Below are 12,665 nucleotides of genomic sequence, written 5' to 3'. Positions count from 1 at the left end.
CAGCCACGGGAAACTAAGTAGGGAATTCATAAAATCTCGACTCCACTGGGGAGATTCCGGGGAAGGCAAAAAGATCTTCCTCCCCTGGTCCCACCGCGTCAGACATCACTAATCAACCCCTGTGCTATTGTCTCTCTCTCTCTCGCCCACCTTCCTTTTTCAGATCATTTCAGCGAAAGGCAGTGAGAGGCGGGAACCTCCAGCCTCTGCTGGTTATGACTAAAAATAACCTCTCAGGTATCATGTTCCCTTTTGACTGTTCAAAGACTGGCTTCAGCTATTCTCATTTTTCTTTTGTAGACCCAGCTGGAGGACCAGCAGGAAAAGGTTCTGGAATGGGGGGGGGGAAAAAACCTCTTCCCATCCCGCTGACCTGTGGCTATGACTAGAGAGTGAAAAGTCCCCCCCTCCTGCCCCCTGTAAGCCCCACTCACCCTGATCCCCAGCCACTAGGAGCAGCAGCCACAGCACCAGGAGGCCTGAGGCCCACACAGATTTGGCCCCCATACTGGAGCTAGGAGCAAAGGAGAGGAAGAGAAGGTGAGTCATGGCAGAGCCCCCCCCAAACCCCCCAGACATTCAACATGGAGGAGCCAGACAGCCCCAGGAAGAATTACGAGCCAGAATTCAGAAAGACCGTATGTCACTGAAGGTCACAGAGTAGAGGAAGCCGGGGCCGAGCAGGATTTGCTCCCAGAGCATCTTGCTTCAGGGACCCCCAAGCATCAAGGCTGAATTATGGCTTAGTGGTGGGACACCCGCTGAGCTCACAAGGGGCCCTGGGTTCTGGCCCCAGCACCTTCCAGGCTTACGTAGACCTTGGGGTCTGTCCCCAGATCTTGCCACAATCCTCTGGGGGTGGGGCCCAGTTCTAGCCTTTGACCCCTAAACCCAAGGAGCACATATGAGGCCCAGGCTGCGGTCCTGCACGGTCCTCTATGCTGGGTCTAGAGGCTCACACCTGTGATCGCACGTCTTAGCCCTGGAAGGGTGGAGACAGAATCTACACAGGTTGAGCCCAAAGCAAGCTCCCTGCCCCTGTCTTGCTGTGTGACTTTAAGCAAGTAGCTTGGTTTCTCTCTGCCTCCCTTTCCTTGTGGGTCAGATGAGGACAACAGCTGACTAGGACGGATGAGTCAACTTGTACACAATGCTTTGAGCAACTTGGCTTGAGGAACATTTCAGCTGTGGCTAATATTATCATTAAACTTCACACTGCCCAGTCTGAAACCCTATTTTTCAAGTCAGCTTCCACTATCAGCTTGGGAGGTCCTAAGGGAAGCAGTGGGTTCTCACCCTTTCGGGGGTGCCCAGACCCTCCCCCAAACCCAGTTCTCCCATCTCACAGAAGCTTCCTCAGCCCTGGAGCCATCCCATCCACCTGCTATACAGTAGGCAATTATTGAGTGCCTGAAATACACTCATTCCCCAAGGACAACAAAACTTTGCCCCTCTCTCAACTCAGGCGACTTACAGGGGCTCAAAAAGGACAGGAGAGGGGAGATCCGAGGCTGCCTGCAAACCTGCCCTTGTGGGTGGGGTCTCTAGAGGCCTTAGAGAGCTCAGCTCCCTTCAGAATTTCTCCCTGTTCCTACAAGCACCAAGCGCACGACGGCCGGGGACCTGTCCTTGGTGCTGAACTCCGACGGGTAACTCGTGGCTCCGATCACGGCCAACCTCAGCAGCCAGAGAGGGCTTGCCCTTTGCTTTGGGTTGCACAGCAGAGCACAGGCTGCCAACTTGTAAATAAACGTCCACAGCCTCAAACTGCAATCCAGGCCGTCCCCATTTCTTCTGGGAACTCTAAACCCCTCTAGGGTACCCTAGTGGCTGAGATTACCCCATTTTAGGAGAGATCAAGGCTGGGAAATGCGTTCTTCTCATCCTCTCGTTCTCCTGACCCCTCTCCACATAATTGAGTTCGGCTGGATGTGGTGGCCAAACACTGTCATCTTAGCACCTGGGAGACGGAGGCAGGAGGATCAGGGTTTGAGGCCACCCTGAACTTCATTTTGAGTTTAAAGTCAACCTGGGATCCAGTCTCAAAAAATACATACATACATACATACATACATACATACATACATACATACATACATACATAATCCAGTTGGGTGTGATGGCACATGCCATTAATCCCAGTGCCCAGGAGGTAGAGGCAGCTGGATCTCTGAGTTTGAGGCCAGCCTGGTCTACGGAGTGAGTTCCAGGACAGCCAGGGCTACACAGGGAAAGCCTGTCTGGAAAGCACCCCCCTCCCCAATAAAAAGAATCCATGTCACATTCTATTTATCACCATGCAACTCTGCACCCTATGCCTCGGTTTCCCTACCTGTAAAATGAGCCTCATCCAGCACAAACTCTCTGAAGTTATCAGGAAGGGAAGGGGGTAGATTTGTAATGCGTCACCTTTAAAAAACAGTTCTGTGTACAAAAAGCCTCGGGAACACCCTAAAAATACCCTAAGGTAGCCCACAGTGGCAGACACAATATCAGCCTCAGCATCCTCCCTCCCCAAACACCTTCTCCTTCCCTTCCCCTCACATCCTCACACGCCCACATCCTTCTCTTAAAATACTTCCTCCCCTGGGCCACCAGAGGTGAGTGACAGCATTTGGGCTGAGGTCTGGGCCCGCCCCCTCATGAATGATGCATTAGCCTCATGTGTATGCGAGGAGGGGCCTGCAGGGGAGAGGGAAGGCACATTCTCAAGCTTATGTGTGTGTGTTTGTGTCCCTGTCCCACTCCCAGCCCCCGCCCCCACCCCCACCCCCAGCCCCAGCTCTCATCTCTTCACTGAGTTGGAGTTGAGCACTTGTCACTGGATGTGTGACTGGGTGTGCATCTGTTGTCTGTGTCTGTCTGGGTAAGGATATGCCTATGTCTGCATCCCGTGGTGTGGGGACATCGGCCCAAGAAGGATTTCTGGCCCTGGGCAAAAGCCACACACATTTATGTATACTCACTTGCACTTGCACACCCTGAGACGCACACTGGATTTGTGCACACAGGCATGAATGTGGAACAGTGTGAGGGAAAGGGAAGCCAAGCAGAGGCTCTCCACCCCAGCCACGTAGCTCCCACGGTCACTGCTTAGCCTTGCACCTCCGCGCTCTGGGTCCCCTTTTCTTATTCACAAGACACACCCCACGAGAGACGCACACAGAGACTTCCAGGGACATTAACAAAGAGAACCCATGCCAGCATTCACTGGGTAGGCTGTGCGACCTCTACACAAAGACGCCCACAGTCTGCTGAAGCCCCTAACGAATCAACCACCAGGTCTGGCTCCTCCCACGGGCTGCCACACCAGCCCTGGGATGTACAGACTGGGATGCATGTGGCCTTGGGGACCGATGCATGGCCACTGGTACTGTGGCCCCCAGCACAGTTTTGTAACAAAAGACAGCAGTTCTATCAGTCACGGGAGACCCCAGACCCCGGACAAGCCTCTCCTCATAGTCTGTTGACACACAAAGACCCCCATTTCCTGGGGGGGGGGTAGCACCTTCCCTGTTACCCTGTAGGGATGTCCAGGGGCCACCGAGACTGCCGGAGTCTGGGATGGCTCAGTGCATGCAGTCATCCCGTCCTAACGTCTCCTCACGCCCAGCTTGGGCCATCGCCCACCCGGGCTTGCCTCAGCCTGACTCCTTCCCAGCTACACTTAGAATGAACAAAGCCACACTGTGCTGTGCGCATGGGGTCACTCCTGTACCCCAGTGCAGAGCCCTCTCCTTTCTAGCACCTGGTCACCCGAACAGAGTTTTAAAAACGCACCACATAGGCAGCCTAGGGGTGAAGCACGGGTGTGGAAAGCTGAGGTGATGTGGAGATGTGCGGCATCTGGGGGGGCCCCTGTCTCTCTGCAGGTCCAGGATATCCATCTTGGGGCACACCAGAACCCACACCTACCATTAGCCAGGACACCAAGCATGCTCACTGGGGAAAGAGACTGCACCTCAACTTCACATCTGTTAGGAAATCAGGGGGCCCCTTAGGATGGGCGCGTGAGCCGCCTTCCTCGCTCAGGATACAACAAGAGGACAGAGACCTGTCTGGCTTCCCTTCCCAGAGATGAGACTCCGCGGCACACACTCTTGAATTAGGGGGCTCCCTCCCCACCCAGCCCTTTATTCATGTGTAAATTGAAGGTTCCCACGTCAAATTCCCTGGGTATCTCCCCTAAAATACTGGAGTGCTCAGTCCTAAGATTCCATGGATGCCCTTGTCTTTTCTCCAAACTCGGGGTGCCCCTGCCCTTAGTCCCAGAGCCTCCTGTTTGATCCAGAGAACTACCTGCAGCCAGGGACCCTCCCCGATGGAGAGGGAAACGTTTTTTTCATTCGAGACTCCCTCCCATTCCCAACACCTCTAAGGCCGCCCCTCATGCGTTCAGCCCCCCCCCCAAATTTGGCTCCCCTCCCCCACAGCTCCCTGCCCATCCCCATCGGGGAGGGGGGCTTCTCCTTCATCCTGGCCAGTCCTCCCCAAGTGCGGTTTCCTGTTGCCTCCCTTCTCTGCCGGGCCCCCACACCTGCTCCTTTAGCGCGGATGCATCCCCACGGCTCCTGGCACAAAGGACACGCCACCCGGCTCTTGGTGCTTTCTCAGCCCCAGCGCCTGGCGCTCAGCACACCAGGCGCAGCCTCCTCACTTATAAAGGACCACGGGGATGCCACGCGCATGCGCAGCTCCAGGCCTCCAGCAGCGCTGGGAGGGCGGCTGCCTTGCCTGAAATTCTCTTCACGTCTGTCCCAACACGGCCAGAGGGGTGGCTACACCTGACTCCGCCCTCATTCTCTTTGCCCCCTTGGCAACCCCATTAAATGGGCCCCAGGATGCCTTAGACGCTGCCTGCTCTGATTTACAGATGGGGAAACTGAGCCTCAGGGAGGTAAGAGTGTTTGCCAAGGTCACTCAGTGGGAAAGCGCAGAGTAGGGATTCAAACTTGCCTCTCTAAGGCTCCAAGGACAATTAACCCTTCCTAGAACAGAAATGGGCACGGAGGAGGCACTGAGTCACAGGGCTGCCAAGAGTCACCAGGAGTAGGTGAGATAAAGGTAATAATACTCTTTGCTCAGGAAAAAGGGTATGCAGGCAAGCCCCAGGACACCAGTTCAGTTCCCGGGGCCTGCCTATAGGGTGGAAGGAGAAAAGTGAGCACACATTCTCTGACCTCCACAACTCCACACAAAATACACGTGATAGAAAATGTTTAATCCTCAGGGACAGACGTGGATGTTCTAACCGCAGAACTGCCCCAGCAGCTCGGCTGAGGCCATTTTTTTTAATTAACTAATTTATTTATTTATTTATTTATTTATTTAACTTTAACTTATGTGCATTGATGTGAGGGTGTCAAATCTTGGAGTTACAGACAGTTGTGAGCTGCCATGTAGTTGCTGGGAATTGAACCCTGGTCCTTTGGAAGAGCAGGCAGTGCTCTTAACCACTGAGCCATCTCTCCAGCCCCCAGCTGTGTTCATACCGTTCACTCATCCACTCCCCTTGTCCTGTTGTCATTTCATGGTGCACACCAGGGCCACGTGTCCCGGATACTCCTACTCGAGGCAGGAGAGCATGTGGTGTCTTGACACTCTCTCAATCTTTAAAAGCCCAGATGTTAGGGGCTGGGGATGTGGCTTGGTAGGTGGGTAGGGCACCTGCTCAGCATGCAGGAGACCCCGAGTTTGATCCCCAGCACGAGGTATGGTGTGGTAGTGCAAGCCTGTAACCCCAGCAGTTGGGAGGAGAGGCAAGAGGATCAGGAGTTCAAGGCTCATCTCAGCTACATACCAAATTGGAGACCAGCCTGGGCTACATGAGACCCCAGCCTCCAAAGCAGGGTGTGTGTGTGCGTGGGGGGTGGGGTAAGGAATGTCTCATGGGTGACGTGGTTGTCTCACCCCTGCACCTGTGTAGAAGTCCTGTGCAGTGGCATCCATATAAACCCAATGGGGACAGAGACAGGAGGAGGCCTACGTTTGTTTGTTTGTTTTGGTTCTTTGTGAATTTTACATCATGCACCCCAATTCCACTCATCTCCCCCTCACCTCATATCTACCTTCCACTCTTGCCACCTCCCCCCACAACAGAGGGGGAAAAAATCTCACTGTGGAAGCTTTAGTGTCCACAGTGTCCCCTTTGGTCCACACTTCTTTGCTTGCCAATGTCCATTGCAATGACTGTTGGTCTGGTGCGAGGCCTCTGGCTTCTGCTACGCTATCGATACTGGAACCTCACTGGGACTCCTCTCAGACATCCTGTTGTTGGCCTGTGTCACAGGGAGCCTGTAGTTTTGGATTTATAGGACCGGGCCCCTTCATGTACTCCAGCAGTTCGTTGATGGGTAGATGTTGGAGTGGGCCAATTCAAAGCCCTGGATCTGGGCCTGAGAGGTCTTCAAACTGGTCCCTCTCTCACACCCTTGGGGTTGGCTCACCTGCAGCCCCCACATTTAGGGCCTGATCTCGGTAGTGCTGCAGTAGGTGAGGGACGGGGCCAGCTCTCCTGCCTGCAGTAGATGGCTAGGGACAAGAGGAGGGGTATCTCTCACTCACTCATGTCACTGCACAGCAGACAAGTGGTGGGGCCACCTCCTCCATGCCCACGCCCTCGTGGCCAGCTCACCTGCACCCCTACCACCAGGGTTAGCTCTACTGCAATGACCAGGTGAGGTGCAGGGCTCACTCTCTCAGGTGCTGCTCTCCCGCTCTCCTGACCCCAGGCCCTGGCCTCCTGCCTCCCACAGGTGGTGAGAAGCTAGGCAGGGGAGGAAAGAACCGCTCCCCCATTCACGCCACTGCAGGGGAGATGAGCAGTGAAGCCAGCTTTTCCACACTTACCTCCTCAGGGCCAGCTCACCTGCCTTGCCAGGATGCCCAGGTGAGGGGCAGGGCCAGTTCTGCACAGCCTTCATACACCAACATGTCCCCGGGTGGCAGCCAGACCAGGGACATCCGCCTGGCCTTTGGTGGTAACAGAACCCTGCTACTGCAGGGCCACGGACCAAGACATGGCCCTGGTGGCAGCACAGGCCAAGACCCCACCGTGGCCCCAGGTGGCATCAGCAGCTGCTCACATCAGGCTGCTCCTCACTCCCTTCCAGCTCTGCGTCTCTCCATTGCACCCACATCTTTCTGTTTCCCATTTCTCCACCTCTTACCTGCTGCTCTTAGTGGCTCCTGGAGTCTCTGAGTGCCTGGGGTCATCTCAGGAGTGCTGTGCCCTGCCCCTGCCTTACGGCACTGGGCAGGGGTCATCTCTGGCATGGTCTGCCCCTCATCCCAGGCCTGATGGGTGCTGGTCTGGTGATTTCTCAGGTTTACTTTTTTTCAGGGAATGTTAGGCTATAGTCTCTCTGCCACCTACTGACAGACTTGTGACACAGCAGCCACACCTGTAACACCTTATTTATTTATTTGAGACAGAGTTTCTCTGTGTAGCCCTGGATGTCCTGGAACTCGCTCTATAGACCAGGCTGGCTCCAAGCTCAGAAACCTGCATGCCTCTGCCTCTGCCCAGAACCCTGTGTCTTGCTGGCCAGCTGGTCTAGCCAAAATGATGAACATGTCTCAAAACAAAATTAATGGGTAAGCAAATACATTGGAAGCCGGGCGAGGTTGTGCATGCCTGTAATCCCAGTACTTGGGAGGCAGAGGCAGGTGGATCACTGTGAGTTTGAGGCTAGCTTGGTCTACAAAGTGAGTCCAAGACAGCCAAGCCACACAGAGAAACCCTGTCTCAAAACAACAACAACAACAACAACAACAACAAAAATGGAGATAGAAGGCCACCCTCCATGTCGACCTCTGACCTCCACTCCCACATGTACAACACGAATATGTGCTGTCACCCACACAATGTGGCACACACCAGTGGAACCAACATTCTGAGGCAGGGGACCCTGAGTTAACAGCCTAGACTACATACTGTCTCTCCAAAGGAAGCAGAGCAAATCTAGAGCTCTGTAGTGGAATATTATTTAGCCATGAAAAATTCTACATGCAGTACAACAGGGATAAACCTGGAAACAATGGTGCTAGGTTATCAGGGACAGACCGGCACAAAAGGCACCATAATGTATGGTTATAAGACAGAAAATGGCCAGAACAGTCCAACCCACAGAGACAGGAAATAGATCAGGGCCATGAGTGACTGCTGTGGACAAGCGGACTTTCTCCCAAGGAACGAGATTGCATTAGAAGTAGAAGAGGTTGCGATTAAAAAAAAAAGATTTATTTATTTATTATGTATACAGTGTTTTGCCTGCATGAACACCTGCAGACCACAGAAGATCTCGTTATAGATGGTTGTGAGCCACCATGTGGTTGCTGGGAATTGAACTCAGGACCTTTGGAAGAGCAGCCAGTGCTCTTAACCTCTGAGCTATCTCTCCAGCCCAAGGTTGCGATTTTAAAACAATATAAAAAGTACTTAAGCTTGCTTCACTGCAGGATCACCAACGTACTGACTGCAGGCCTCTGTTGTATCCTTGCTTTGAGAACAAGGGCTCAATATATAATCCTGGCTGCTATGGACTGGCTATGACGTAGCCCAGGCTAGACTTGAACTTCAAATGATCCTCCTGTCTCTGCTTCCAGAGCAATGGGGTTCCGATGTGTACCACCACACCCAGCCTTGTTATTGTTTTGTTGGTTTTGTGGTTGTTCATAAGATTTCCTCCTATTTAGGTGTAGGAGTGTGTGTATCTCTGCCTGTGACAGCTCAGAGAGGCCAGAAGGAGCCAGATTCCCCGGTACAAGGACACCGGGAACCAGGCTTGAGCCTTCCACAAGAGTAGTCAGTGCTCTTCACTGTCTAGCCACGTGTCTCAGAAGCTGCCTCCTCCTTCAAAAAACAATGCAGGTCACATATATCCCAGCCTGGTCTGTAACTTGCTATGTAGCCCAGGCTAGCCTCTAACTCCCTATGAAGCCGAGGATGACTTTGAACTCCTGATCCTCCTGCTTCCCTCTCCCAAATGCTGGGGTTGCAGATGCATGCATGCATCGTCACGCCTGGTATATATGTGGTGCTGAGACAGAACCCGGGGCTCAGAGCATGTGAGGCAAGCGCGGTATCCACGGAGTCCTGGTCCCAGCCCTCCAGCCTTTGTTTGGTTTGTTCTTGAGACAGGTTGAGCATGGAGAGCACACACGCACGCACACACACATGCAGCCCTTCTGTAACACCTGTACACACACACTCACACTCATGTGTACGCACACACACAGCGTATGTTTAAAATAATGAAATAACTACCAAGAAGAGACTTGATACCCTATGAGCATATACAGGGGGAGGAGGTCCCCCTCAGTCACAGTCATAGGGGAGGGGAGTAAGGGGAAAGTGGGAGGGAGGGAGGAATGGGAGGATACAAGGGATGGGATAACCACTGAGATGTAATATGAATAAATTAATAAAATAAAATAAAATAATTAATAATAATGAAATAAAATAAAACACAGCGGTAAACTTTGACTGGGAGGATGCTCCGGAAGGTAAAGGCAGCGAGGCTGAGTTGAGTTGGGGCCCTAATGGTGGAAGGAGAGGCTGACCCTGCACGGTGACCTCTGACCTCCACATTCACACACCATGGCATGTGTGCACTCCCTCCAACAAACACCCATGTTGCCCATCAACGAACATGGCCCTGGGGTACAGCACGTGCTTTGCATGCACCGCGATGCCGTCAGTCCTCACTGCACAATCCCACATTGCACTGGGCACTTGTCTGGTAGCTGGGACAGAACACCTGACAAAGCCACCTGAGCAAAAAAGGGTTTGCTGCGGCTCATAATTCTATGCTGCAGTCCACCACACAGCGAGCATCTACAGGGCAGAGGCAGAGAGAGAGACAGAGAGAGAGAGACAGAGACAGAGAGAGAGAGAGAGAGAGAAAGGGGGAGAGAGAGAGACAGAGAGAGACAGAGGAAGGGAGGAAGAGAGAGGGAGACGGGGTGGGGGGGGGCAGGCTCGCTGCTGCTCAGCAGTCTTTATTCAGCCCAGGTTCTGAGCGGATGGAAGGTGCCTCACATACATTCAGGATGGGTCTCCCAGCTAATTAACTAGACATCCCCACACATGCAAGGGTGTGCTTCCTTAGGGAAACTTTTTCTTGGTGAGTTTAGAGCCTGCCAAGGTGAACCAGCCCCTCTCTGCTCCGCACTCTCCACTCAATGCCTTCCCCACCCCCAGAGAAAATTACACATCCTCTGAATTTTATCACCATAACGGACTGAACATGATAGCTCACAACTATCACCCCAGTGTCTGAGAGGCTGAGGGAGGGGAGCTGTCGCAATTTTAAGACAGCCTGGATTACACGATAAATTCCAGGCTATACTCAACTAAAGTAAGACTCACTCCAAACAAACAAACAACAGCAAGGAATAAAAAAACAGATGACAGTGCATGCTTTTGTTTGTTTGTTTGTTTGTTTTGGTTTGGTTTGGTTTTGGTTTTTCAAGACAGGGTTTCTCTGTGTAGCCTTGGCTGTCTTGGACTCACTTTGTAGACCAGGCTGGCCTCGAACTCACAGCGATCCACCTGCCTCTGCATCCTGAGTGCTGGGCGCAGTGCATGCTTTTAATCCCAGCGCTCGGGAGGCAGAGGCAGGTGAATGGATCTCTGTGTGCGAGGCCAGCCTGGTCTACAGAGTGAATTCCAGGACAGCCCCGGGCTGCACAGAGAAACCCTGTCTCGAAAAACAAACACAAGACATGCACTGAATGACTAAATGGGGGGGGATGGGTAGAAGTGCTGCCTTTACCATTCACAGGAGTGCAACTCTGGGCCGGCTATCTCATCCTTCTGTGCCTCAGTTTACTCATCTCAAGTGAGGGGTCCAAGTAGTCTCCATGGATTGTTCAGAGAACGAAACAAGAGGTGTGTGTGTGTGTGTGTGTGTGTGTGTGTGTGTGTGTGTGTTTACTGTTTTGTATTTTTTGAGACCAAGTACCAGCCCAGGCTAGCCCAGCGGAGGATGACCGTTACTCCCTGACCCTCCTGACTCCACCTCTGAGGGCTAGGATGCGTCACCACACCCAGCAGGGCCACCCATCTTGTTGTTGCTCATTTTGGAGATTGCCAGGTAAACTGAGGCTCAGGGAGATGGGCTGCCCTGCGTGAAGTTTCACAGACCTGATCTGCAGCCCCAGAGCCAAGCTGACCCTCTGGCTCCTCAGCAACCCTGCTCCTGGGCAGCCGCCAGGGCTGAAGAGAGAGGGACTGGCCCAGGGCCCAGCGCCGCTGTTGCTGGGGCCTGGAGTGAGGGAACCTCGCCTGGGAATCTGCAAGGCTCAAAGAGTTATTTATAGTTTCACGCAGGGATCTAAGAAGTCCCCACCTCCAGCCTGGAAGGCTCTCTCTCTCTCTGTCGCCAGCACCCTGAGGTTGCTGTCCGTGCATGAGGTGAGGGAGAGATGAGTGGTCCTGAGGCCAGATGGGTGGCCGGAAGCTCCCTGACAGCCAGGTCTGGGGGGGGGCAGGGGCAGTGTCTCCCTAATTGTCCAGGAAGATAGCCAAGGTCACATACAGACAGCCATTCACAATGCCGCCAACCACCTGTGCATAGTGAATTTGAGGCCAGCCTGGGTTACATGAAACCCCATCTCATAAAATCAGTAGATAAATAAAAAGGAAAGCCAGGCACAGTGGTGCACTCGAGAGGCAGAGGCAGAGGCAGGCAGATCTCTGTGAGTTTGAAGTCGGCCTGGTGTACATAGTGAGACCCTGTCTCAAGAAAAGAAAAGAAAAAGAAAAAGAAGACAGACAGATGGGGGCCCTGGGTGTAGATGGATCCGGTCCCTCTGGCACCCTCACGCCTGGAGAGGGGTGGGAAGGAGGCAGCTCTCAGGCTCCCTGACTCCGGGGCAATGAACGGACCACGTTGGCTGCTTCACTGGCGACCCAGAGCTACTAATTCCCTGGTGAAACAGGAGGCTCTTTCATGCCGCCGCGGCGCCAGTGGGGTGAGGAGGCGGGAGAGGGTAGGGTCTGGCTGCGTCCCAGGGGGCCTGGCAGCCTCACGCCAGGGCCAGGGGCGATACAGGAAGGATGGCAGCTGGGATTGTGTCCAGCTTCTTCACCACGGCCACGGTTTTGTGTGTGTGTGTGTGTGTGTGTGTGTGTGTGTGTGTGTGTGTTCATAGAGGTGGCGCAGGCAGCCATAGGCAGGGTATTGGTGAGCCGGCGCCTAGAATACAAACTCGCCTCTGAGCCACAGTGTCTCAAGTGTCTCAAGTGACTGGGCATCGACCCAAACAGCCTACTTTTCACAGACAGGAAGCTGAGCTCAGAGGTCAGAGGTGTGTCTGAGATCACACAGCCAGGCTTTTAACTACACACACTTTCCATAGCCCTTGGAGAACAGCTAGGCTGGGTCTGCATGGCTGGGGCCCCCGTAACTGAAGTCCTGGCAAGGAGATGCTGGCATTTACAGGCTAGCGGGACAGCCCTCCCGATGGTGACCCAGTTACCCTGCCAGCTCCGCCTCTGGCTGCATACAAAGAAGAATCCTCAGAGACCATTCAACACCAGGGCCAGGGCCTGCTCAGTCTTGAGAACCTTCATTCAGAGAGGTGGCTGGGGTTCCACCCTCTCCCCAAAGCTGCTCCAGAGCAGCGCCAAGTGGCTCTGTAGGCCTCATTCAAATCTG

The 12,665-nt window shown here is 53.6% G+C and overlaps 1 protein-coding gene across 2 annotated transcripts in view; it reads right to left on the bottom strand.

Moving 5' to 3' along the window:
* Positions 1 to 4,681, bottom strand: part of NCAN (neurocan) — a 32,623-nt gene extending 27,942 nt beyond the window's left edge. Inside the window, exons 1-3 of one of the 2 annotated variants that reach the window (XM_084759047.1) lie at positions 4,538 to 4,667; positions 1,841 to 1,960; positions 435 to 514 (exon numbers count right to left, since the gene is read on the bottom strand). In XM_084759047.1, the coding sequence (XP_084615173.1) occupies positions 435 to 514; positions 1,841 to 1,884 (124 nt within the window). In that variant the 5' untranslated portion in view covers positions 1,885 to 1,960; positions 4,538 to 4,667. Of the gene's footprint in view, positions 1 to 434; positions 515 to 1,840; positions 1,961 to 4,537 lie in introns of both variants that reach the window. The other variant, XM_084759048.1, reaches the window with a different exon arrangement.
* Positions 4,682 to 12,665: the final 7,984 nt, after the last annotated feature.

This window comes from Acomys minous, assembly GCF_964271855.1.
Source record: "Acomys minous genome assembly, chromosome: 15".
Taxonomy (NCBI): Eukaryota; Metazoa; Chordata; class Mammalia; order Rodentia; family Muridae; genus Acomys; species Acomys minous.
The sequence above is the reverse complement of the archived record's forward strand: the minus strand, read 5'-3'. Positions and strand labels throughout refer to the sequence as shown.